The following is a 26,724-nucleotide window of genomic DNA, read 5'->3' as shown; positions in this document are numbered from 1 at the left end:
CATAATAGTTTCTCTGAAGCTTTAGCAAAATGTTAAGCTGTATTTTATTATATGGTAGTTTCATATCAGACTGTCTTGTAAACTTCAGAATTTCATCAATTTATGTTGATTTTTGTTCTACTGTTCTCCCTGTTCTGTTCTGTCCATTGTCTTCCTTATCTCATACCTTTGTTTCAGTCTCTTCCCTCATTCCCAAACCTCACACGTTGATGTAGTCATCTGTTAGCATTTACCTTTTTCTGTTAACTTTTTCTTTAATCCTGCAGAATGTTTTCTGTCTTGTCATTTGTTTCTTTTTCTTGTTTTTGAGCTCTGTTTTGTCATTATATTTACTTCCCCTTATTTTTAAAGAGCACTGGCTTCACAACTTCAAGCTTCACATTTGCCACCAACACTCACTTCTCATAACAGGAAGTTGTCTCGAGTAACTTCAAGTTCTGAATAAAACTAATGTTCAGTGTTGGACAGGTGGCATTAACGTGCACCTTAACAGCAAAACAAAGCAGAATGGTTTTGTGTCCACTCGCCTTTGCTCCTTCACTCCAGCTGCCTGTTGTAACACTGAGCTCCCTGCCGCATGAGATGAATACCTCTGAAAGGGAAAATCTGCCCCCTGCCAAAACTTTGTTCTGCTCCACTGTTCTTCCTGAGTAAATGCGGACATACCGTACCTGGTCTTGCAGTCCAGCTTGGACAAATATTTTGTGGTTATAAGTGCTAAGAAAAAGTTTTGAGTAGATGTGTGAAAAAATATAACTCAGGTGTCCCAACGGGTGTGTGAGAGCTGCTCTGTGAAAGACTGAAACGTGGACAAACCTGGCTTGTCCAAGGAAGGGCTGGGAGTACATTTTGTGCCTCCTCTGTGGTGATGTTCAGGATGTACGAAGTGCAAAATACTTCTCCGTGAGCCCTTGCCAGGAGAGAAAACATTTTCTTTGACTGTAAAGCAGGTGGTATTATGAGCAGCAGTGGTGTATCCTGTATTATACAGGCAACGGGAAACAAACATACAAACAGATCCTTCTGGGGCGAGGTGGCATAGTGACATATCTGCTGCCATCTTGTAGGTGTTCCCTTCCAGAACGGTGCATAAGGAAAGATTTTCTCTGATCCAGTGTCTTTTTTTTTTTTCTGAAAATGTGTGCCATGGATTCTGAGATGTTGAACACTGCAGAATTTCCAAGAAGTCAGTTACTGTTTTGTTGCTCCCTTTGATCTCATCTCTAGGCATACTCGGAGGTGACCTTCACCCTTTTTTTGTTTACAGACATCAGAGTGTGTTTCTTGTAGCTTTAAAATTGAAGATGTGAGCGGAAGTAAAATGGTATCTGTAGAATTTCTGTATAGACATACATGATGTCCTGTCACCTCTGATGGGAGCAGTGCCAGCAGTTACATGTTTCTATATAGTTCTGAGCAGCACGTCAAAGCAAATACACCTAGGAGACACAGAGCAAGATACTATACCGATCTTATTCCCTACATTCCCTCTGTTACTGTACTGCTGTATCACATTCTGAACCCCTGAGGTTATAAATGACATGAATATATATTTCCAGTACAGTTTTAGTAAACTTGAATTTGTTTCTTGGTGGTACTGTGTAATTAAGAACTGAGTTAGTTGTGAGCTCTGATAGTTTGAAGAAAACATGACTGTATTTCCAATGGGCTTACAGGAGCCCTCTTCATGCAACTGATCTTTGTGAAAGTGTTGAATACAACTAAAAAAAGTGGACTTGGTTTTGTTTGTATTGCAGGTCTACCTCGATCTCGTAGTCAGACGTGCCTGCCTGAACTGTTAAGGTTTCTGGGACAAAATGTACACGCAAGGAAAAATAAGAATGTTGATATCCTTTGGCAAGCTGCTGAGGTATTTAGTAATCTGAGTATTTCTGTATAGCTCAGTTGATTTTCTGTATATGTGCATAGTTTCCACTTCTTGTTGCTGATATGTTCAGATTTCTTCATTTGCGTGCGTTAGCTTGGAAATGCTGTCTGGTTGAACCTCTGGAATTCAGCCACGGGGAAGTAAAGAAAAGGATTTTTTTGCACATCAGTATTTTCTCTACAACTCAAGTAACAAAATACTGCTGTACCACAGGTGACAATTTCTGACATCAGAGTCCTACATGGGATTTATATCTCTTTAAGGAGGAGAAATACAGGTCTGTTGTGTTCTCTGGGAGAAGGTTATGCGTGAGGAAAGAATGATCAATTGTGTATCCCGTTTCTAGATATGCCGCAGACTAAATGGTGTTCGGTTTACAAGCTGTAAAAGTGCCAAGGATAGGACTGCTATGTCGGTCACCCTAGAGCAGTGTTTGATCCTACAGCACGAACATGGAATGGCTCCACAGGTCTTCACCCAGGCTCTCGAGTGTATGAGGAGGTAAGAGTTTTACTGTGTCACTTAGTCCTAAATAAGGAACCATGCAAACTGCAGAGGAGAGGTGGTCTCTGTTTCTATCAAAAGAAACAAGCAGTAAAACGAAGCAAAAAAAGCTGCAAAACTGGTTGCTGGGATTCATCCCTTGCTTGCATGTCTTAGGGAGTTACATTGGTGAAGCTGGTCCTTAGCGGGTTTGCATCAGGTGGGTTTTAGTTTTCAGTAGTGAACTGGAAGTTTTCAGAGAAGCATATGAAAACAAGTTTGCAAGTAATGCTGAGCTTTACGGAACAGGAAACTGGTGCTTCTTTGAAAGTTGCTTGATGATGAGGTTGCTGCTGTCATAGCACTGGGTTTCTTAGTTCTAGATCAGGCATCAGCTGTCTCTGATTTCTCAGAGATGCATATTGTTCTTTGAAACACAGACTCCTGCAGTTTGCACTGGTTTGACACGTATTCTTCAGCAGTGAAACACTTTACTCACCAGGAAAAACGTCAGTATGAGTGTTTCACAGTGCAGCAATCAAATTTCATCACAGCGTGTCAGTGTGCTGTTGTCATACCAGTATAATGATGTTCTGTATTCTGAAGCAGCAGAGATGTTTGCAGAATTCAATACTGTATTAAAAAAATCTGTTTACTGTTGTTCAATGCCTTGTTTCAAGCACTGCTGGAAAACTCCGTAACTCACATACCAAAAGAAAGGATAAGAAATCTAGCTTTAGTCTTTATCAATGTAGTTCAACAATGCTGTTCAGTCCTGTTTTTCGACATTCACTCTTACTGAATGTACTGTACTGTGTGTCTTCTCACCAAATTCTCTAGAGTGTTCAATTCTCTTATCCTTTCTGTATGTTTTTGCTGTTTGACCCTTTCTTACTCTTTGGGTACTTAGAAGGAAAATGTCTCGTATAATAGCACTTGCAGCCTCTTACACTAAAAACTTGGTTTTCATTTCAATGTCTAACTGGACGTCACCGGGCCTTTTTATGTTCATTTTTTTTGGACTGTTACAAAATTAATACTGTATATGAAAACTGTGCATCTAGAGATTGGTTAAAACTTGACATATGAAGCAAAGACAGCTCAGAATAGCTCGTGAGGGAGAAGTTATTGACTTATAAACAGAGCTGAGTGACTCTCAAATACCTTATTGTTTAAACTGTGCAACTTGTTGATGTAGACATCTGAAAGAAAAAAAGCTTGGCTGTGCAGTTTTAACAAAGTCATTTATTAGTAAGAAGAAAAACTGAATAAGTATAATACTAGGGATCTTGCTATTTTCTTGTTAGTTAACAAGTTAATATTTTTGATGCAGTCAGGGTCACAGTACAGACAGATTAATAACAACATTGTGTTGGGCATCTATACAATAAGCTTCATTTAATACCATATCAGATAAAACGTTGACACGAGCAACACATTGCTTCATGTTGATCTACATTGGGCCAGTTTAATCAGTACCTTTGGCTAGCATGTTCCAGCAACATCAGGAACTTGCTCTAACAGGTGAAAGATGTGGCTTGCTCTTCTTCTGTTAAATTGTTGAATAAGAGGGATTATGCAGAACAAATGCTGACTAATCTTAATGGAATACTAAGACAAGGTGGGTTTTCATCAAGCTTATTGCTGTTTCTTTCTCACGTCTCATTGCTTTTTAGGGTAGGTTGTTTGTTTGTTTGTTTAAAAATATTCTCCAATTCTATTTGAGAACAATGGCAAAGAATTTAAAAAGCTTAAATAGAGGGATAGGGTTATGAAACAAATACAGAATATTGCAAGCTGGAAAGGGGACCCACAAGGGTCATTGAGATCAACTCTTGACTCAACATTTACAAGCCCAACTCCACTCAAAACCATTTTGACCTGGACAGGATGAGCTGACCTGGATGCTTTATGTAGGAGAAGGAAGAGTTACAGATTATTTCTAGAGCATTGAGAAAACACCTTTTTTCATTTAACCTGGACCTAATTTGATGTATGTAATTGTTGTAAAAAGTAAGGCTTGGTTCAGTCTTGAATACAAACATTTCAAGAGGTGGTGCAGGCCTTCTGTTTTGCTTTTGGTAAAACGTTTTCAGTTGGGCCAAAATACAGAACTGTTCCTGAACCTTGGGAAACGTCCATAGCACTACTGTCTTTTTATTCTTCTAAACATACTGTCAATGCATCAGGTGCATACAGTTTTCCCTGGCATGGTGGGAGCTCCGAGGACCTATTCTGTAATCTAAAAACAGAATTGGACATGAAGAACTGAATAGGCCTGTGCTCAAAGCAATGAAAGCATCGAGGCATAGTGAGATGGGCTGTGCAGCATCTTCCCTTCACATGTGTACATTGAGGTGCTTCAGAAACACGCATTTTGAAAAGTGTATCGATACACACTTGAAGCAGAAAAACAAGTGGGTGGTTTGAGTTGTTTTTTATTATATTTTTTTTTAGTTTACATCTTGAGCATTTAGTTAAGAGGTTGAAGTATTTCACTGCAGCTCATGTGGAAAGACGTTTGAAAGGGTCAAATACTACAATGGTTATTCATGTTCAGCTTGCTTTTCAGAGCTCCACTTTTTTGCAGCATGCAGAAGCATGGCAGAGCTGCATGGGATATTGCTTGGTAATCTGAAAGAATGAACATGGAAAACCATTAATGTTCAACCTACATGTGTTTATTTTCAGTAGACTACAGTACTTCTTTCTTATTTTTCTCTTTTATTCTCTTTCCCTCTCCTTTTATCTGTAATTGTGCTGATATATCTTTTTGAGATGTTTTCCCCGTTTTTCTTTACTTCATATTCTGGTTTTGTTGTGGCTTCTTCCATGTTTTTTTTCATCTTCTTGACCACTTTGCGTTGCCATCTCTTTTTACGCATTCATTTGCATGTCCGTCTTCTTTTCTGTTTTATTTTCCCTCCTCCCAACCTTCTTCCTTTTCACAGCATTGGAACACGGGAGGTAGTCACCCAGAAGAACTTGAGTGGCTTGGTGCCCATCCGAGATTTCAGACTAGATCCCAGCCTCCTCTACTCTATTCCTTTACTAGCTCTCAGCCCCAATTTACTGATTGTGTGGCTGTTTCTGAGCATAGCGTACCTGGTGGCCAGATTACGTTGCAAGTGAAGATAAGGTTAAAACAAAAACAAAAAACAAATTGCTTGAACGTGTATTGCCACTTGGTACCTGCTGGACAAAAGAATGTGTCATAACATTGTCTGCCAAGAATTATTATTATGCCTTACGATTTTACGTTTCTATTGTACTAAACTGTAAATATACATCAAATTATTTTATCAAGAAGAGTTGTATTGAAACTTTAAATTACTGTTCTGCTTTCAGTGCTTGTAACATAGTCTGACATTTGGCCTGTTACCTCGTTACTTTAGCCGGCCTGAAGATCTCTTACCAAATATAGTTTTGTGTTACCTGTTTCATGTATTCCAGAGAAAGGAACTCTGAAAAGAATTTGTATCTTTTGTATATTCAGGGTGTATGCTAATCTTGCCTTTCATTTTTACAAGCTATGAAGAGAAAAATAAAAAATATGGGTGGGGTTTATAAGAAATTATAAGAAATTTATTTAAAGAAGTAAACAAATTTGTACCTTTATTTCAAAGCATAATATCCAAATTATTATTATACAGTTTGTAGAACCGTGTTCCTTTCTCGTGGTTACGTATGTTCCAGTAGACCAGTGTACCCACTAAAAAACAACTTGCAGTGTGCTGCATGCAGGATTATTTCATTATATTTATAGATCTGCATTTTGTAATATATTAAAGACAAAAAGGTAATGACTTCTGGTTAGCGAGAGTATGTAATTGGCAGAGCCTGCTATTGATCCACCGTCTGTTTCAGGTGCTTTGTTCTATAACTTATTCTGAAACAGGGTCATTATCATCCTATTGAAGTTACCCTACAATATTTCAGGCAAGGAAAGGAAGGTATTAATCAGCTCCATTGTTTAGGTGGGCTTGAGGTTTTCCATTAGGTTTTGTGTTACTGACACTAGACTAAATATTACGATTGTGGAAGAAATTTGGACACCATTTGTATCTAGCATCTGACGGGGATAGGCCTGTTCAAAATGGTGGATTCTGTTGATGTAGTAGTGTGGAAGTGCTTGTCAATAGCAATAGTTCATTGAAAAACTAACCTCATTTAATGTAGTTTGCTAAATTCGTAAAGGGATTTAGTTTGCTTGGTGCCTAAGATGACAGAATGTTGAGCTCAATGACCAAGGAGAACTCCGCTAGTACTGTGATTTCTAATTTCCACTATTATTAACTTGCTCAGAAAACATAGATAGCTATAGCTTATATTATCAGTCCTAATGTATTTTGAAAGCTCCTGAAGGAGGTACGCTTAAAAAAGAGAAGAGCATAGTTTAAAAAAAAAAAAAAAGGCTAAAATCCTGAATTTGGTAAATATTCTAACTAAATAAAGTACATGGTTATACTTGTGTCTTCATGAAAGAAGACTGTACAGTACACCATCACCTGATATTCTTCTCACTATTCTTCCAATTTTGTTTTTAAAAGAAAAAAAAGCCCACAGACAGTATATGTTTATATTTAAGCATTTATCCTATTTATTTTGAATCGCAATGAATTTCTGTAAAGCCTTACTGCTCATGGTGTGATGGTATTGGATATCTCCACATCCTGTGCTGCTGTCCAATACCGCTGCATCTCAATACAAATCATTCCTTCTTTCTGTTTAAGATTGGTTTGTTTGCTGTGAGTACCAAAATTCACTTTTTACGCAGGAAAGGGTGATCAGGTTCACTGTAGCCTTGTTGGTGAGTGCCCTGGGTTCAGCCTACCAAGATGTGAAAGTAACTTTAGTAGGGGTGTCTCCACTGAACTCCCTGATGTTATTAAGTCTGTTATAAATGCAGTATGAAGCTTTGCTTGTTTACTGTTGTTGGCAAGATTAGGCGTGCAATAAGACCACCTTTAAATTAGTTTACAGTGAAAGCTGAGACCTTTTGAAAACAACAAGATGGGTTTTTTCTTACCTTTTGGTTGGGGCAAGTTTTCATTTTTTCTTCTTTAGCTCAGTCTGTGCTCTCGTTCTGGGACTCAGATTTAAAATGACACAGTGCTTACAGCTCATGTGTCTCCAGAAGCTCCGCGGCACGTGAAATAGGTGAAATACATCTTTGTCACTGTGACTATGGGCCACCTGTGCCACAGAGGGACGTGGGTAATGTAGGCAGTGGGGTGAGTAATGAGCAGAATTATTCACTTCCAATTCGAAATTCTCAGTTGGCATCCCATATTTTTTATGTAAATTTGATGTTTTCATTACTTCTCTGAAACACATTTCCTGCCAATCCTTGACAGATGTATTTGCAGCAGTCTTTGGGGGATGTTTAATGTGCTAAAACAGTGTCGTAGAAACAGTGTCACAAGGTACAATCCATTCTGTAGGACAGTCACAGAATATACTGAGAGACAGATTTCAAATATAAGCTGTTAACTGCAGTGAAAACGTTCAGTGTTCTGCGAAGTTAAACTAGGTGGTATGTAAGTAGCAGAGCTACAGTCAATGTGATTAACCAAAATTAGAGGAACAGTGAGATCAGCAACAGCAGAGAGCTTTCAAATGGAAGCAGAATCCAAACCCTCCTTGTGAGTCAGATTGCCTCTGTTTAGCTGGTACCTGCTGCAGCCATCTCCAGGACAGGAATAATGGGACATTCCCACCGTAAGATTGTGTACTGTACACTTTGCCATGAACTTTTACTATTAAATCAATGTTTAGGTTTCCATTCTCTATCAGAACGCATTCTCATGTGAGCCTAAATTGATTTCTAATCTATATTTAAAATACAGTGCTTCCTCTTTGTATGTCTGTTTTGGATTTGAAGTAGATTTACAATCATAAAGAAGCCTTATAAGTGGAATCGTTTCTTATTGTAGCACAGAACCTCTTTGTAATGTGGGGCAGTTGCACCAAAGCATTGGGTAGAAGTTGGACTCCCACATTCTGCACAGCTTTGTTCCATTGGGGTGATGACTGCCAACGCAGCCAATACAAAGCTGCTATTTCCTGGTGGTTTTTTTTAGAGTATGTTGGTTTTCAAGTCAATTTATGCATGCAAAGATAACTGGAAAGCCATTATTTTTATATCAGCTCTAATCCTTAAGTAAGTTCTGGTAGCGCTGACGTACAGCGAACAATAAAATAAAGCTCCTGTTAAGAGATGGGCAGTCTTTCTTTTTCAACATAACATACTAATGAATTAGCAGAACTGCATTTAAGCAATCTTTTGGGATCCCTTGTGCAATGAAGTGGCACGTGAACGCCGTAACAGCGAACCCTGAAATACATGAAACCTTCGTAAAAGAACTTTCTCAGTAGATGCACTGCTGCTTTTTAGAAATGCAAAACTAGCAAACAGACATAGCATGTGTCCATTCTGTGTGCTTCTTACTAGCATTGTATGAGGAGTCATCATCTTTAATATTTGCAGTGGCAAATTAATTAAGCGCTCATTAAATATAACCAACTTTTTGTTAATGCTATGAAATAACCAGTTCATTTCATCTTAGTTTAAGTCTTTTCTTTTCCTTTTTTTTTTTTTTTTTTTCCGTTTTACTGCTGTCATTTTTTTGTGCTTGTTTTTTTTCCCCAGTGAGGGGTGTCGGCGAGAAAATACAATGAAGAATGTTGGATGTCGCAAGTATGCATTTAATTCCCTGCAACTGAAGGCTTTCCCAAAGTATTACAGGCCTCCAGAAGGAACTTACGGAAAAGTTGAAACATAAGCATCTTATGTCCTTTAATTGCTGTTCCATTCAGACGTGTGGCTGCACTCTAGACTAATACATGGTTCTGTCATCCAGACCAGATCAGTAACCTTTTTGTACGTTTCACTAGGCTATACGGAGCATGTTACTTACCGAATTGGAGTCTATAGTAACAGTTATTCTGACACCTTAGCTTGAGAATAGTGTGATGACTCTGCCCATTTAAATAGCCTTCAGTGTATGTAAGATGAGCAGATATTGTGCTACTTAACAATTACCTACATGCAAATAGCTGGGCACCTCCTGGATGGGCAAGGACTTTGCGAATGGCATTGAGGCAGCTGCTTCACGTACATCTTTCTATACTGAGTTGACTTCAGACTGAGCTTTTCGTCACGTTTTCAAACTGAGAGTAAAACTCAACCGTTGTAAATAAAAAGGGACTGGACCGTAGGCAGTCTGATTACAGTAGGATGCATTATTGCAATCGTGAAACAGATGTTTAACTTCTAAAAATAATCAGCACCATAGCAGCCAGGAGTATAAATTGTTTCACTGTATATAGGATGCCATCTTGAAATATGAAAAGAATAATAAAAAGGCCGGGCCTATGAGGTCTGGTTTGTAGTTCTGTCCAGATAAAGACAAACTCCAGTCATTTTTAGCACAAAAGGACTTGGGCAAATGTTAACCAATTTTAAAAAGTGTCTCAAAACATAATGATGTTAATCAATTAATGGCAGCGACAGTTCTCCCAGCCCTTCCCCACTATGGCGTGCTCATTGTGTCCATGGTAGTGTATATCAATCAGTGTGTCCCTTTATTCATGGCTTTTTATATTGCTTCTGGATTGTAAGCATTAGGATGTCGGGGCATTGCATTTTTTAAATCTGTGTTTGGTTTTTATCCATATCTGTCAAGTCAAAAATGCTTACAGTACCCCAAATCCCCCTTTCTGCCTACCAAAAATGTTACATTTATTAAGTTTTGCTCATTTTGATGGAACATGGCTCACGTGCCAATGCATGAGGACCTCAGGCGTGTTCTAGCTTAAGGCTAAGGCTTGATAGTCTATCACTTCGATAGCATTTTGTAAAGGTTCAGTACATCTCCTTGGAAATCATCTCTGAAAGGATGCCTTGAAGATAGAAGATATGTTCTTAAAAAGCAGCTAAACGTTTAGTTACAAATCTGAACAGGATTAAATCATTCCTAGCTAGCTTCATTCAGCCCACTGTGCCCTACCCCTCTTGTTTCTGAGGGCTACAAGCTGTAGAATAGAGCAGCTGGTCATTTGTTCTTGAGTGTAGCAACAGCCAGGTAAGTATATGGCTGTTTTCTGGTTTCTTTCTCCCTCCCACTGGTGTTTGTCTGTGCTGTCACTGCTCTATCAGTCATGTTCATTCTGCTCCCATATAGGTTTGGGGGTTTTAAGTACAGCAGTTTTTGCATTTTGCTTCTAGCAGTCTGACACTGAGCAGCATGTCACAAAGCCAGCCGAGAGAGTTCTGAACCAGGCTGTTACCGCTACTGCAGTCATTCTAGGAGGGGAAAAGAAAAAGTGTTGTGCAAATTCAATGCGTTTGTAGTTCCTTTCCCAGTTCTAAGCTCCTTCTGTAGTAGGACGGACCCTTGGGAAATTACAAACCTTGTCCTCCAAGTAAGAGTTGTGTTGATTTTTGTTCTTTTTTTTTTTAACATGCAAACAAATGTTTGGTGAAAACCATTGCAGTGAGATTTCTTTAGACATTATTCTCTTAGTTCTGCTCAGCCTTCAGCCCCTGGCCCGTCATTAAAAGCTACATTTATTTCTGTATGAACGGTAGTCTTGATAGCCCTTAGTTTTTATGAGTTGATCGTTTTATTTTGTATATTTCAAACACAGTTAATATTTTAAGTCCTATATTGTTACACTAAAAGTCTTCTTCCAGCATTCAGCTTCAGAAGAAAACAACAAGAGGTCTATGGTTGCAATTAGCAGAGCCGCTCTCTTAGATGGTGGCCCACAATCATAGAATCATAGAATGGCCTGGGTTGAAAAGGACCACAATGATCATCGAGTTCCAACCCCCCTGCTATGTGCAGGGTCGCCAACCACCAGACCAGGCTGCCCAGAGCCACATCCAACCGATCGTTGGGTCTGCTCTAGAGCTTAGCGATCCTTGATTTATTTTGCACACCAAATGGAATCGGAAGTTCCCCAGTTCTCTGTATGCATGGTTTTTGCTCACCTCTTTAAAGTGGTGGAATATTTTAGTGTACATCCATGTGGAGCATCTTTGTCCAGCTGACGTGTTACAGGTATGGCGCTGTCGGCACAATGCACGCCAGTGGCTTCTTTTAAAGGGCGTGACGAGCGGGGGGGGTCTTGAGCAGTTAATCAAAAAAGACAAACTGTGAAACTTGAAATCCACATAGGACACTTCACAGGGGTGAAGTAAGCTTTTCTGTTGCACAGGAGAGACAAAACTTAAGGATTACTGTAAAATGAAGTTCTGTCTGATGTTCTTTTTTGAGTACGTTTTTTAAATTATGAAACATACAAAGGTAAAAAAGACAAAGAAAAAAAACCAACTTGCCGAGTATGTTCTGTGTATGTTCTGTGAAAGTATTTACAGCACAGTTGCCTTTTGTTTCATTTATACATGTAAAATTATTGTATAATACGACACCGTTTTGTCCCAACACAGTTGTACTTGCCAAGCTTTGTGCATTGAAAGACTTTTATTTATTTGGTTTTGGGCAGTATTAATATATCATAAACATATGGCTACTGTTTTATATATCCTAGTTCATCCGATCCATGTATGCTGTACATGTGCTAGTCTTTAGGATGAAAACCAATAAAGAACTGACAAGAGTAACGAGGTGGCTCACTTCTATTGCTTTCTTGGATAGACTGATCAGCGCTTCCAGGTTGCTCGGCTTGGCGTGCTTTGTCTGCTCTTCATTCAGCTCATGCCCGCAGCGGTGCTGGTTGTTGCTGTTCGGTAGGGATAAGTTGGCCTTGATCCACAAACCACCCAGCCTATGAGTGGTGGTGATGCCCAAGTGGAAGGGCTGCTTATAGATGTAAAGGCAATTGGTTTCTTTTTTGTGGAGGTAAGATTCCCTTAAGTGCTGGATATTTGTCTGGCCTCTTACTACGGGCGTATGCAATACACGAATGAACAAACACCTCCATAAGACTGTGTGTTGTGCACAGATGTAGTTCTGTGCCCAGCAGCTGGTGCACAAAAGATTCGGGTGCTCTGGGTTTTAAATTCAGTGACCATACAGATGTAATGTTTGAAGATTTGCCTTTGCTGACCACTTCTTAATGCCCTACTGCTGACCTCGCAGAAACGCACCCCTTTCCTAATGTAAGAACACTGCTGTGTGCTTCTTGCTGCTAAACACAGACGGGTGAAGTTGAGCATCTCTAGAAGGCATTCTGAGCTGTTGCAGGAATCGTCACTCACTTGCAGCTGAGGTATGTGTGTCCATGAAGATAACCCAAGGCGACTCAGAATGCAGGCAGCCTGTGTACCTCCAGCTACAGGAGGAGCAGAGGCACGTCCCGAGGTTGTCCCCTTGCCTCAGGGAGCTGCTGACAGCAGCACTGACTGCTCTGCAGTCTCTCGCTGCTCCGGCTGCAGCCTTCAAGCAGGGTTTGATGCTCTGGCACAGCCTCCCGCCGAAGGGTGCTGACTGCTTCAGAAAGGCTGACCTGCTGTTGTAAATGTAACTTCTTACAGCTTGAGATGTATTCTGACAACGGAGGGGACGTTTTAATAGGTGCAACGCAAAGGTGATGCAAAGCAAAATATGAGAAATAGCAACGCACTTCTTTAAGCACTGTGATGCTATTCACGCCTTCATGGCCTTTGGGCTATGGATCCTACATGAGTATCTTGGATTTGTCTCAATTTCTTGTCCATATTTGGAAGAGTTTCATGCAACTTCCAGCTGTTTTCTTAAAAATGAGCTTTCTGGGTGAAGGTAAGACTTCCACATCTGCGTGGGAATGGTCTCTGGAGGTAGGCAACTGCAGCACACTGTGAGATGCGGATCGTGGCAGGAGCTGCAATAAAACTTGTTTCCTGTGTCAGTCATCTAATTCCTGGTAGCAGATACACTGAATTACTGCGGTGAAATAGGACAGCACCGACAATGCTTTACTTGGCTCATTCTCTGTCACAGCTCCTGTCCTGTAGGCAGATTTGCCAGCTCAGTGGTCATTCACACCCTTTCTCTTGTAGCTGGGTGACTGTATCTTATGCCCCAGGAGCCGATGCCTCCTGAGGATTTCCCACAGAGGTGGTGCAGTCACTGTCCCTGGAGGTGTTCCAGAACCGTGTGGATGTGGCACTGAGGGACGTGGTCAGTGGGCATGGTGGGGGTGGGCTGGAGGTTGGACTGGGTGACCTGAGAGGTCTTTTCCAACCTTAATGATTCTGTGATTTCTGTATGGAGGATTGCTGATAAGTGAGGTGCTGCTGTTGGGGCAGCGTGGCCTGGGCTTCTTTTTCCCACTGCCGGGGCAGGGAAGGAAGCAGCACTTGGTACTCCCAGCCCTGCTGGTGCTGCTCCAGTCCCACCTGGGCTGTTTGACACAGCGTGTGGACAAGGTCTCCTTTGCTGCCTGCACCCTCTGCTCTTCGGTACATTGCTCTTCCATTGTGGATCCTTGTTGCAGCTCTGCTCCATGAGCTGGTTGACTGGGATGCTGGAAGCTGAGCTGCTCTTTTACGTGTCTCTTACTCCCTTTCCCTCAGCTGTCATCAGAAGACAGGATCAGGCAACTTAGTGAACATGTCTGTTGTTTTAGGGCCACAAAGATGATTAGAGACCTGGAATATCTCCTGTATGAGGAAAGGCCAAGAGACCTGGGGCTCTTCAGCCTGGAAAAGTGGAGACTGAGGAGGGGGTCTTATCAATGCTTATAAATACCTAATGGGTGGGTGTCAAGTGGATGGGGCCAGGCTCTTTTAGGTCAGGCTCTTTCCAGTGATGCCCAGCAACATGACAAGGGCCAACAGACACAAACTGGAAGTTCCATATGAACATGAAGAAAAACGTATTTACTGTGAGGGTGACAGAGCACTGGAACAGGCTGCTCAGGGAGATTGTGGGATCTCCTTCTCTGGAGAGATTCAAATCCCATCTGGACACCTATGTGTGTGACCTGCTGTAGGGTACCTGCTTTAGCTGGGGGTTGCATACAGTGATCCCCAGAGGTCCCTTTCAACCCCTGAAACACTGTGATTCTGTTACCTAACGTGGCCTTTGCCAGTAAGGCTGTGGAGTGCTGCTGTGCACTGTGGAAACTCGGCAGGGTTTTCATCAGGTGAAGAGATGGGAAAGAGATCTCTCATCTCCCTGGAGGGATGAGGGGTTCTCCCTGAGGCGGGAAGGCAGGCCTGGTCCCACAGGGGATGGAGCAGTGCCTTTCCCTGGAGCGAAGGTCACCTCGCTGGGTACCTGTTTGGGCTGTTTGGGTTAGGACACAGGAAGACTCCTCTTGCTTATCACTCCACAGGCCAAGCGTGCCCCGGGATGCAGTGTTCTCACGGGTAGATGTCCAATCTGTGGGCAGAGCAGTCCTGCGGGGCTTTGTATGCATCAGCTCACACAGCTGGAGCACCCCCAGGGCCGGAGGAATGCTCAGTTTCTGGATCCTGCTTGGGCTGGGCAGCCACGGTGCTGGTTGGAGGCAGCTCAAGAATTACTTAGTTAGTTAAACAGGCAGCTCGTAGTTTAGGCAGCCAGCTACAGGCAAGATTGTAGGGAGGGAGAACTTGTGAAGTCGTGGTAGTTCCCCAAGAAAGGCTGAGAGAAGTCAGATGCTGTTCTGGCCCCACCATTTATCGTACTAACACAGGAAAGGATATGGTGGCAGCCTGGAGCCTCTGCTTGTGTAGACTGAGAGGTCCCCTGTGAGCGGTGCAGCGCCAGTTCAGTCAGCAGCTGTGTTAACACCTGTGGGCCACCCGAGCATCTGACAGGCGCAGGGCGCTCTGCTGACGCTGTCCCTTGGCTGCTGAAGAGCTAAGCGGGGAGCCGGGGCTAAAACTGAACGGAAAGGTGTTACTTTTAGGGGGTGGAAGCACTTAAAGCGCTTAAATAAGAAGAGCAATGTGGAGTAAATCTCTCGTGCCATCAGGCACTGGGCAGCATTGGACAGCCCCGGGTGAATTCGCATGGCAGCCCGTGCAGAGCCCATCCCTGGGCAGGCTCCGGCTCCTCCCTCCCGTGGGGTGTGGGAAAGTGATGCTCATTTCCTTTTTCCAAAGATTTCAGGAAGAATCGGGGAGGAAATTGAGGCCAGTTGGAACTGCTGTGATCTCCTGAGCCGCACAGGGGTGCTGTTTAGCTGAGCATTGGGACCGAGCGGACAGAATTGCTTCGCTCAAACGCATTGCGTTAGGAAAAATGTTTTCCGATTTGCCGATCTAATCAGAATTCCCAACGACCTACAGGGATTTTTTTTTTCTTGTGGGTTAATATTGCTATATTGATGATTAAATCTGTGGATTTTGCACAGGTGGTCTCTGCTTTAAACAAACCGAAAAGCAGCAAAGCACGGTAAAGTACTGCCGGTTTTCTAAAGCTCCCTGGTGCTCAACCTGCTGCTTTCAGCACCGCTCAGTTCCTATCGCTGTTAGAACAGCCTTATGGGGATTTCTGCATGCAGCTGAACTGTCGGTCTCATCCTTCTGTGTGCCCGGAACCACAGGTTGACACTTCTCACCTGTGCCCAGATGTGCACATCTGAAATTAAGTCCTGCGAGACCGTCCTGTGCACCACATGGGTGCTTTTCCTTCCTTCCTTCCTTCCTTCCTTCCTTCCTTCCTTCCTTCCTTTCTCCCTTCCTCCCTTCCTCCCTTCCTTCCTTCCTTTTTAAACACTTAAGGGTACTGCAGAGTATTAAGGCGTTCTGTTCCACCATGCCCTTTGGTTAGTTTAACTAAATCATAGAATCACAGAATCACGGAATGGCCTGGGTTGGAAGGGACCTCAAGGATCATGAAGCTCCAACCCCCTGCTGCATGCAGGGCCGCCAACCTCCTCATTTAATAGAAGACCAGGCTGCCCAGGGCCCCATCCAACCTGGCCTTGAACACCTCCAGGGACGGGGCATTCACAACCTCTCTGGGCAGCCTGTGCCAGCACCTCACCACTCTCTTGGTAGAGAACTTCCCCTTATATCCAACCTAAATCTTCCCCCTTCAACTTAAAACCATTTCCCTTGTCCTGCTGTTATCTAGCCTTTCAAAGAGTTGGCTCCCCTCCTGTTTATAGGCTCCCTTCAGGTACTGGAAGGCTGCAATGAGGTCACCCCACAGCCTTCTCTTCCTCCAGACTGAACAAGCCCAGCTCCCTCAGCCTGTCTTCATAGGGGAGGTGCTCCAGCCCTCTAAACTGAAGCTTAAGGTTTTATTCTGCTGATGTTTACTTAAGCTCCATTAATTTCCATGCCACGCCGCTCCCACAGAATTGGAGGCTGATTCCTCAGGCACAGAACACATTGGACTGGCAGACAAACACAAGTAGGATCTGGCAACTGGACCTGCATGAGAAACTCACAGGAAGAAACTAGGTATAGCTGGTTAGGAATGAGACGTAAGTGAATATACCTTGAAGATACCAATGTCTTAATAGATTCACAGCACATACAGCACAACAGGAGTTACTCCAAGAACTGTAAGCTCAGTCAGACCCATTCAATGCACTGCATAGTTTTAGGGACTTCCTTCATTCTTTATTTCTAGACTCTAATCTTGGCAGGATTTTCTGGTGGCCTGACTGCTGAAGGATGGGCTATGCCAGGTAGACTGGAAAAGCAGGGCTAAAGGTGCTAAAAGCTCTTCCCCCTTCTGGAAAGCCAACAACAGCCGGCGAAGCAGCACACTACGGAGCGTCTCAGTATCTTGTCCAGTTCCAGCTGCTGGGTATTTCCCTTTTGAGAGAGGGAGCCATCCCCCACCTTCTGTGTCTTCCTACATTGCCATAAAAAAAGGGTTGGTGCCTCTTAGCCTGGTGAATATTGTCTTCCCTGAAAATAACTCTGGAATGGGCCAGTGAATGATATTGGGTGGAGCAGAAACTGTTCTGATACCGGCCCCCTTGGTGGACATATGCTTCCCAGCAACTGCCTTGTAGCTAAGCCAAAATAACCACAAGTGACTTCACTCTGCTGTAGCTCCATACCAAAAAAGCCCAAGAAACATTCCAGAATATCTTTTTTCTTTCTTTCTTTTTTTCTTTTTTTTTTTCCCAGGAATATTTTATTTCTGGATTTTTATTTCAGGAATATTTATTATATTTATTCTAATTCCCAGAATTAGAAATGGACAGCCTGTATCTCTTTCCTAGAGGCACCTCCCCCCACTCCCAGCCAACATCTTCGGTCTCTTGTGGGACAGCAGACTTCCTATCCCTTGCCTTGTCTAGGGTGAGTAATTCAACTGCAATTTTTCACAGCTTCTAAGAGTCTGTCTCAGACTCTGAGACAGTCTGTTTGTTTCACCTCTATTTGTTTCACTTCTGTACATACTCTCTGGCATATATCCCTTGTAGAATCCTTTTACCGGCAGCGCTAGGAAGTCCCACACTTCCTTCTGCCACTCGAGGACTTGGCGTTAGGTTGCAAAACCTAAGCAGAGACCGAGTGTACCCCCCTGAAGATACCACGCTGATGACACTGACTCACACATTTGCTTCACAGTAGACCAATAGAGTGGATTCAGGTCTCGGCTGCATGGTCCTTCCTGAAGGCCCACTGGGTGGGCTGCTGAAGGGCGTGCTGATCCAGGCATTCTGCAGACAGCTTCAGTATTGATGCCAGTAAAGCAGCAGTCGAACATCAAGTCTACCCTCGACTGGTTGTGGATGAAAGCAGGCACTGGGCAAAACTGTTTCAAAGGAAAACCTGTTTAAATGAGATTACTGGAGGCCTTCCTGGAAGCGGTGAGAACACCACAGAAGCTGGGCCATTCCCAGGCTCAGCAGCTCTTTGTTCTGTGACTCATTGGTTCAGAAGGCCAAAATACTGAAGCTGAGAAAACTTGCTCCAAATTACAGGGTGGCAAACAAGAGAAGGCAAAGTCAAAGTTATAGTTAGCATAAAGCATCACGGAGTGAAATCCTTTCAGTGAAAGACAGTTTCTTACCCCATGTAAGTCAACACTCGTGTACTCTTCATTTCACCTCTCAGGTGCAGCAGCTGGATGGTCAGGCAGAGTCCGGTGAAGACTTCAGTGTAATGTGACTGTGGCACTCCACTGCTGGGAAGCTGCACCACTTGTTGCTTCTGTCACAGAGTACTTGCTAAGCTTTGGTACTTACTCTGAAAGTCCAACATCAGGGCTCTATCCAGACCCATCTGCTGTTACACTGGTTCATCCTAAGTTTTCATAGATGATGAGAAATACAATGTAACTGTGCTTTCATTTCATTTATAGCCTTTTCTGATAGGGTGTTATGCTTAACCGGAATCTCCAAAGCCTTTCAAGAGTTTTTTTTTTTTTTTTTTTTGAAACTGAGGTAAAGTTGGGGCTGTCCTGTTCAGTATCTTTATTGATGACCTGGATGAGGGCACTGAGTGCACTCTCAGTGAGTTTGCAGATGACATCAAGTTGGCAGGAAGCGTTGATCTGCCTGCGGGTAGGAGGGCCCTACAGAGGGATCTGGACAGGCTGTATCGCAGGGCTGAGGCTTGGGGCAGAGTGGCTGGAGGACTGTGTGGAAGAAATGGACCTGGAGATAATGGTCAAAGCTTGACTGAACGCGAGCCAGCAGTGTGCCCAGGGAGCCAAGAAGGCCAAAGGCATCCTGGCTTGTATCAGAAACAGTGCTGTCAGCAGGAGCAGGGAAGTGATTGTCCCCCTGTACTCAGCACTGGTGAGGCTGCACCTCAAGTACCGTGTTCAGTTTTGGGTCCCTCATACAAGAAAGGCATCAGGGAACCAGAGCACATCCAGAGAAGGGCAGTGAAGCTGTGAAGGGTCTGAAGCACAAGTCTTATGAGGCACAGCCGAGAGAACCGTGAGTCTGGAGGAGGCTCAGAAGAGACCTTATTGCTCTCTACAACAACTTGAAAGGAGGTTGTGGTGAGGTGGGGATCAGCCTCTTCTCCCACATAACTAGTGATAGGACTGGAGGGAATGGCCTCAAGTTGTACCAGAGGAGATTCAGGTTGGATGTTAGGAAATACTTCTCCAAGAGAGCGGTCAGGTACTGGAATGGGGTGCCCAGGGAGGTGGTGGGGGAGTCACCATCTCTCGAGATACTCAAGGAGAGCTAAGATGTTGTACTGAGGGACATGGTTTAGTGGGTAACAGTGGTAGTAGACGGATGGCTGGACTGGATGATCTTAGAGGTCTTTCCCAACCTTGGTGATTCCATGATTCTATGATTCTAGTGCCAACTAAACTGATGGTACATTCGGGACATACTTATCCAGTTTAGGCTTTCAGATTTTAAAACAGGGCAGGAACCCAGCAGGCTTTTTAAGTTTATTTGCTAGAGTTGGCAGAACAGAAACGCCATTTAGAGCACCAAAATAATTAAGGCAAATTAATGGTAATTATTTTTCTTCTTTGCTGGGAACTTTGTATTCCCAGCAGCTTCCAGGTCTGGAAAAGAAAAGCTGACTCAGGGTAGTCTGCCTCTGATAGTACTGAATTAAAAAGAATGTTTTAAATTATCAGAAGGGCTGTGAGCTCCACGTTTCTTAGAGCGGCTCATCCTCAAAGAACCTGCTTCGGATACTCTTGAATGATTTTATTCATTGCAAAATCAGAAGCACCCATCTTGGGGCTTAAAGGTAACCATGCCACTCACCAGCCAGCATTTTCTATGCCCATGAAAACTGACTGTATCATAAAGCCAGCAAGTAAGCTTTGCTGTTTCCTTCCTGAGGTTTCTGTTTCACACACATCCCATACTCAGAGGTTTCTTTAGAAAGCCCTGACTTTTGACCTATTTCATTTGTCTTATGTTCAGTCTATTACTTAGGATTAATGTATTTGTTTGCTTTTTTAAGAGGTCGCTCTCTTGATTACTTTAACCAGGCAGAACACAGTGAAAGTGCTCTCTAAAGTGAACCTTGTATCACGAAAAGGAAGAGCAGACACTCAGAAAAGGAAGCTTTTGGCCTAGGGCTTTCCTTTAAGTGGTGAATGACTCTGTGCTGTTTCTCTAATGAAATTAACGAGGGGGAGGGGAGTCTAAATTAGATATGTTGCCTTGTCTTGTTCAAAGGGAAGTTTTCAAAGCAGAAATTAATTAATTTCTTCACAACTGCTTAAGCCACTGAACAGTGGTGCCTAGAATTCATTTCTGCTTCCATCTTCCATGGAATCAATTTCTATATAAAGACCTGCCGAGAAAATAGGGTTGTACATTACGTTAACTTCAGCAGCTTCTTTCACCTTGAACTTACTGCTCTGTTATCTCCCCCAGTTCCATCTCACAGAGAAGCAGGTCCTGGCATGCCAGAGTAGCTTAACTCTCTATTTTGCACGCAGGAAGAGACTTGTTAGCCCAGTTACTCTAAAGGAAATTCCATATAAACCCACACTGAGCATTTCATTACCTTGCATGGTTCTAGAAATATCCAAATTTTAAGAGCAAAGGAGTTCTTACAAACGCCCACTTCAGAGATCCATACCTTCTGCAGCTGCTGATGATAGCAAGAGAACAGCAACCGGGCACCTGGGGAGATTTTGTTCATTTAATGCTTGATGGAAAATGGTGAGTCTCAATTGTTGAGCCCTTATATTTTCTTGCATACAGCATTCTTTATAGCAAAATTAAATGCTCTCTTCCGAAGAATGGATTCTGATAAAAATCTGCTGCAAATTTGGAGCAGTGCCACCGAACAATAAGTGAATTTGTGTCACTAACAGTATTGCTGCTTTCTTGTAACTGAAGGACTCCAGTTTCACTCAGCATTAGCACAAATGAATGTATTCAGTCTTAGAATTAAATTGAATCTCTTATTCAGACTTGCCTTACTGTTAGTGTAGAGAAACAGACACACCGCAGAGTAAGAAACTCAGTTCAAAACCAGTAAGTGGTTTAGATCCATACAAGACCAAAGGTTACGAAGGTATAGGCATAGCACAAACAGCAGCTGCTATGCCTGATTCTTACAAACTTGAACAGTAGGGATGTTTTACAGCGTTTTGCTATCCAGCAAGTCTTCAAGTAGGTGGCATCAATGCACTATGTAACCCTGAAAACAACATATCAGATGCTATTCAAACTCACACAGTTGAGGATGCCAGTTTTAATTGGCAGGGAAGTTTCTGTTACTATAGGCTCTGTGCGCAGTAGATTTTGGCCTGAAGGTTACCACCACCAAGTGCAGCTGTGCGTGTGCAGGTTTAGATAACACAGGGAGAACAAAACTGCAGTAGGCAGATCTTGAAAAAAGCAGTATTTATTTTAAAGTACAACCCAAAGTTGTAGCCATAAGAAATGCACAAGGTATCTTGTTTCTTTCACAAGTCTTGGCTGTGTGCATTTCATTTCAACTTAAAAATGCATTCGGGTTTACAAATGTACAAAGAGCACAGAAAGTGTATTACAGTCTTAACAGAATGCTCTTACATTCAGCCATTTTGCTGTTAAGGTTCTGTGTTGGTTCTGCTGTGGAGTTTTTCTTTTTTTTCTTTTTTCTTTTTCTTTTTTTTCAATTTTTTTCTGTTTTTTACATTCTTAGAACCTGTGTTAACAAAGACAGCCTTATTTTTAAAAAAATACTCTGCATTTCAGCACAAAGTGCCTTTTTTCTTTTTTTTTTTAAATTAGAACTTGGAGGGTAATACTGGAAAAAATTTAAAAATCAAAACCGGTGCTTCCATAAAAGTATTGCATGCCAGGACCATTTTGTAGTTCAAACTGCTTCCTACATAGAAATGGCAGATGGTGAAATAGGAAGCGGTGAAATTGTCCAGATTTACAGGCTTCGGCTGTAGGTTGGATTTACGGCCACACCCAGACTTCTCCAAGCTTATCTGTAATCTCACACTACCATACTGCAGAATAGACTTTAAAAAGGAGCAAGTGATGAAAGTGTGACTGGGGGGGAGGGAGAGAGAGAGGGAGGAAAATAGCCATGACCAACAAATGCCTGAAAACGGTGTTTCAAAAAAATTTGCATTCAGAATCGTATCACGACCTGGATTGAAGTTCTTTTCTTTTGCTTAGCTTTGGGTTTCAGTTTTCGTGAGGATAGTGTGAATTAGACCACGGATCTGAACTTCTTCTTCCAATTGTTGGGCTCCAAATTCTCCAAGGATTGTAGGTCTGTCCCATGTCTTCAGCGGGATTGGCAACAGCGGCAGCGGCGGATGGAGGAGGCGGCGGCGAGGAGTTTTCATTACCCATGAGATCAATACCCGACAAGGCATTTGTTGGAGTGGTGAAGGGAAGGCCACTGTTGAGATTACTTGACCAGATGGAACTGCTGAATGGAGTGGTGGACCACAGGCCGCTCGGGTTGCCAAGGATCGACTGTGGTAAAGACAGAGCCACATGAATAGCTGCCAGGTAACCTCTGCTGTCAGCTTTTTCTTTATTACTGCTATTATTACAGTCCCTTTGAAAGTGAAGTATCTAGAAAAAAGCAAGCCTGCTGTAGAAGCCCTTCCACCTCCACTGCGACACACAGTTTTGAACTACCTTTACTAGACCTTGCCCAGAGGAATCAGGCTAACGATCACCAAATGTGTCTGGGAACTGAATGGGCTGCAGAGTGCAATTACATTACAGGCTTTTAAGCTGTTTTCATTTGGGCTTATACATCCCCATGCTATTAGTGATTTAAACAGTACTGGTATTCAAGGGTCAAAAAGCATCAGCCACATTAAACTAGTCTGAGCAAGATAGATAAATAAAGACAGAATTCAAGTTGTAATGGAAAGTAGCAGTGATATTTGATCCTTTTTTGACAGGCTGCAAACCTATCTCCTTGTATTCACACTTATCTGCTAAAAAAAAAAATCACACAGTTTGGATGAACCTTCATGTGTTCAAGCCCAGAGTATCTCCCCAAATTGCCAGTATATACATTTTTCTCCTATGCTTAAGTTCTCCAGTTAAAGAGAGAAGGAATGGGATAAGGGCCATCTGGCAGTACCAGTGACTCTGCCTGGCTCTACGGTCTCTCTGACAAATGATGTTGCGGAGCAGCAGCATCTGCACCATGACATCACAGATGAGTTTGGGATGGATGGACAGGAACGGCAAGCCCAGAAGATCGCATGCAGAATTGAACAAGGCCCAGTTTCCATAAACTGTTTTACTAAAGCCCGAACAGTAACAAGCAACAAACAGAAGAATCTAACCAGTGACATGTGGTTGTGGAAAGGGATGCTCAGAAGCAGCCAGGGATGGAGATGCCACAGGTTAGCATTAATTCCATGCTCATGTGAGCACAGAACCTGCTACATGTAGGCTTAACACCCTAGTCAATAGATTTAATAAGGCACATATGCTGTAAATCCAGTTTGCAAATACATAGTAAACTTGAAACATTTAAGAGGCAGCAGACTTGCTGTATGGTATATGCTGTAAGGTATAAACTTCCTTACGTTTGGTTTTACTGGGGGAAGATAGAACATCCCTTGCCAAGATCTCATCCCTCAGATAATGAACACTAAAGGTTAACCACTACCAGTGTGCTGTGCACCTGACAATTAAATAAAAATCTCTTTAGAAAGCAAATAGGGTGAACTCTGAAGATGTCTTCATTTCAGGCTTTTATTTTTTTTCTCCCTTGGAAAAGATACATTCAACCTTATCTGAAACTGGACATTACTGCATTAGCAAGGACCCCTCAAAGAACTTGATGCAAAGAGGTGGATAGGAATTTTGAACATACTAAGGGGTTAACCATGCCAGCATCATTCTGACTGTCCAATGTCACTGGGATGTTGAGTTAAACCAGGGTCACAGTTTCCAACTGTTATATAACTAAATGGTTACATTTAAGCTATACAAGCATTAGACTGCTAAGCCTACAGCAAGAAACACTCATTCTCCTGCTCAGACAGCATCTCTAACACACTAAATCCACTCTATTTCTTGCTATGGGCAAAAGAGTCAGGAACTATTCCAGTGTATCCCAAAAAGCACTTAGGAGATTCTGGCAATTTCTCATGTAGTAGAAGCAGGAACAAGGAATGGATTGGCAGAGCAATATCTGACATAGACAGCTACTCCTTTTCAGGGCTTGTGGAGAGAGGCACAAAGTGGCCCAAAGACAGAACTACATGTAGGAAAATGGAGAGGCTGTCGTGAGAAAGAAACCTGGGGAAGAGCAGTACCAACGCAGCAAGGCTCGAGGGGACCTGAGATGCAGAACTCAAATGCTATTTAGTACAGAAGCAGAGAGACGTGCATAAAATGGGAAAGCAAGAGGACTGGGGATGATAATTAAAGTCAACTTCCCCAGAATCCTTCCTAGAAAAGAAGGTAATCTAGGAACCACTATACAACTACTGTTTGCAGGAAGAGATTTGGCTCTTGTGCCAGAAAGAGGAAATGCACAAGCTCTGGTCTGGTACCTGCCTTCTTATCTTGTATTTAGCTTCACTTGCAGGGATAGCAAAGGTTTCCTATTCTTGCTCACCACAGTCATTGAGAAAACACTGTCATTCAATAGGCCTTGAACATTTTCATCTGTTTGCTTTCTGTGACCTTCTTCAATCACTTCTAAAATGCCTTTTTACTTTCCCCCCTCAAAATCATTTAAAAACAGAGACTAAAAATTATTCTATATCATTTGCTTGGCTTCTGTCCCAGTGCTTCCTGAAGCACAATTCCAGGTAGCTTTCGTAAGTGGCTAGGACACAGACTGTGAGCTAGAGAGACTGTTCTGGTTGTCCTCAGCCCTTCCCTCTATCTTGTGAGAAATCTGCCCTCTGTGCGAGTAAAGGCAACAGCCCCTCCTTTCTATATCTAGTGACCTTACTAGTGATGCACACTATGTACATAGTTTCACACAGTAATGTTACAACTGCAGTTTTAAACACATGGCAAGAGAAGGGTCAGCAAATACAACCAGGTGATGTAGGCAGCACCTCTTACTACAGAAACATTTCAGAAGAAAAGATGAAGAATGCTTTCTCCTTGCAATGAAAACAACTACTGTGCTGTAAGTTTTCTTCTGATGCAAAGGTATAAGGATGAGAGAGCAATGCTACAGTCTACACGCGTTGGTGTTCTGTTGTTTTTTTTCCTCCCCTTTCATCAAGATCTCCATCAAAATCAGCAGTCAGTTTAAATGCCTCTACTTCAGCTCAGTCACCTAGTGTTATTTCTAAGCTGAAAAGAATACACTTGAGTTTTTTGGTTTTCAGACCTTAGGTTAATTTACAAAGAGGTGCCACACTGGATTCAGCAAGAAGAATCAAAATAGGAAAGTTATCACATTGGTTATTTTGCAACTGTCCAAACTAGAAGTGATAGCAGCAGCACAGGAGAATGTCTGAAGCATGTGGAAATGGAACACGCAGCTGTAAGTGCTCTCATCACACATTTCAACATCATCTACAAGCAAGCAGGCTAACAGCTCATTGTCCAAAAGCCATTGCAACTTAAATTCATGGAACTATTAGCACTCAGTTCATCTTTTTCATCTAAATTTTAAAAAAAATCTCTAAACAAAATGACACAGCAGGTACAGAACAGGTTGGTAACAGTAACAAAACAGTGTATCTGCAGGAAATACTCACTGCAGTTGTATGAGTTGGCGAACTTGAGCTTGTTGGCCAGGAGGGTATGGAATCTGTAGCTGAAGGATCCCAGATGGATGACGGAACATGATTGAACTCGCTCCAGTTTCTCTGAACATCCTGCCCATAAGCAGGTCGAGCTAAACCAAGCTTGCTAAAAACCTCTGAAAAATAAAATGAAATCAATCTGAGCATATTACTGTTTCTCCTTGTTCACGAACACCAGCAGACTAACATAGTTCACTGTCCCTTCCCATGTTTTTCTGTTAGGTCTTGCTGCAGTAGGAGAACAGATTAGAAAAGGTCACACACAAACACAGATCTCAGCTCACTTGCCCTGTATGGGGCAATGCCTACAAATTTAGAATCATGATTACAGTGAGGAAAAAAGTTCAACACATACAAAAAAATTCCACAGGTTGATACTGAATGAAGTACCTTGGGAACTGTTTACACAAATGCAAATAGAGAATCTGGTAGAAACACAGCAATACTGCAAATCCTGCTAGTTCAGCATAGCAAGTTCACTGTGGTTGGAGGAGGTGACTGCACTGAAGCAGACTCTCAGAAGTACAGCACTCCTTTGCCAAGTGACTCCTGACACAGGATGTGGCACCAGCTGTGCCCAGCCCAGGCAGGCTGGCCCTGTCTCAACTAAGAGAAGGAAGGACAGCACCAGTGCTCATGGTTCACATGGTGCCCACACACAGAACTGATCCCAGGCACCTTACTGCCATCCCTCAGAGTCACTGGAGTCAAGTGTTGCAGATGAAGAGAATCTCACATTTTTCAGTAGACACCCAATCCAATGGCATGCAGATGCTGTATGAAGCCTGTTTTGCTTACTGATCTTTT

At 42.6% G+C, this 26,724-nt stretch overlaps 2 protein-coding genes across 29 annotated transcripts in view; one reads left to right on the top strand and one right to left on the bottom strand.

Moving 5' to 3' along the window:
* The window catches only part of INPP4A (inositol polyphosphate-4-phosphatase type I A), a 113,498-nt gene extending 101,496 nt beyond the window's left edge, over positions 1-12,002 (top strand). For 21 of the 28 annotated variants that reach the window (XM_040657309.2, XM_015277778.4, XM_040657314.2 and 18 more), the window contains 3 exons: positions 1,758-1,870; positions 2,235-2,389; positions 5,323-12,002. In XM_040657309.2, the coding sequence (XP_040513243.1) occupies positions 1,758-1,870; positions 2,235-2,389; positions 5,323-5,503 (449 nt within the window). In that variant the 3' untranslated portion in view covers positions 5,504-12,002. The remainder of the gene's footprint in view (positions 1-1,757; positions 1,871-2,234; positions 2,390-5,322) is intronic. The other 7 variants (XM_040657343.2, XM_040657342.2, XM_040657322.2 and 4 more) reach the window with 1 other exon arrangement.
* Positions 12,003-21,553: 9,551 nt separating this feature from the next.
* The window catches only part of TMEM131 (transmembrane protein 131), a 91,527-nt gene continuing 86,356 nt past the window's right edge, over positions 21,554-26,724 (bottom strand). Inside the window, exons 40-41 of the mRNA NM_001012694.3 lie at positions 25,870-26,033; positions 21,554-22,645 (exon numbers count right to left, since the gene is read on the bottom strand). Of these exons, the coding sequence (NP_001012712.3) occupies positions 22,349-22,645; positions 25,870-26,033 (461 nt within the window). The 3' untranslated portion in view covers positions 21,554-22,348. The remainder of the gene's footprint in view (positions 22,646-25,869; positions 26,034-26,724) is intronic.

This window comes from Gallus gallus, chromosome 1 (genome assembly GCF_016699485.2).
Source record: "Gallus gallus isolate bGalGal1 chromosome 1, bGalGal1.mat.broiler.GRCg7b, whole genome shotgun sequence".
Lineage (NCBI taxonomy): Eukaryota > Metazoa > Chordata > Aves > Galliformes > Phasianidae > Gallus > Gallus gallus.
The sequence above is the reverse complement of the archived record's forward strand: the minus strand, read 5'-3'. Positions and strand labels throughout refer to the sequence as shown.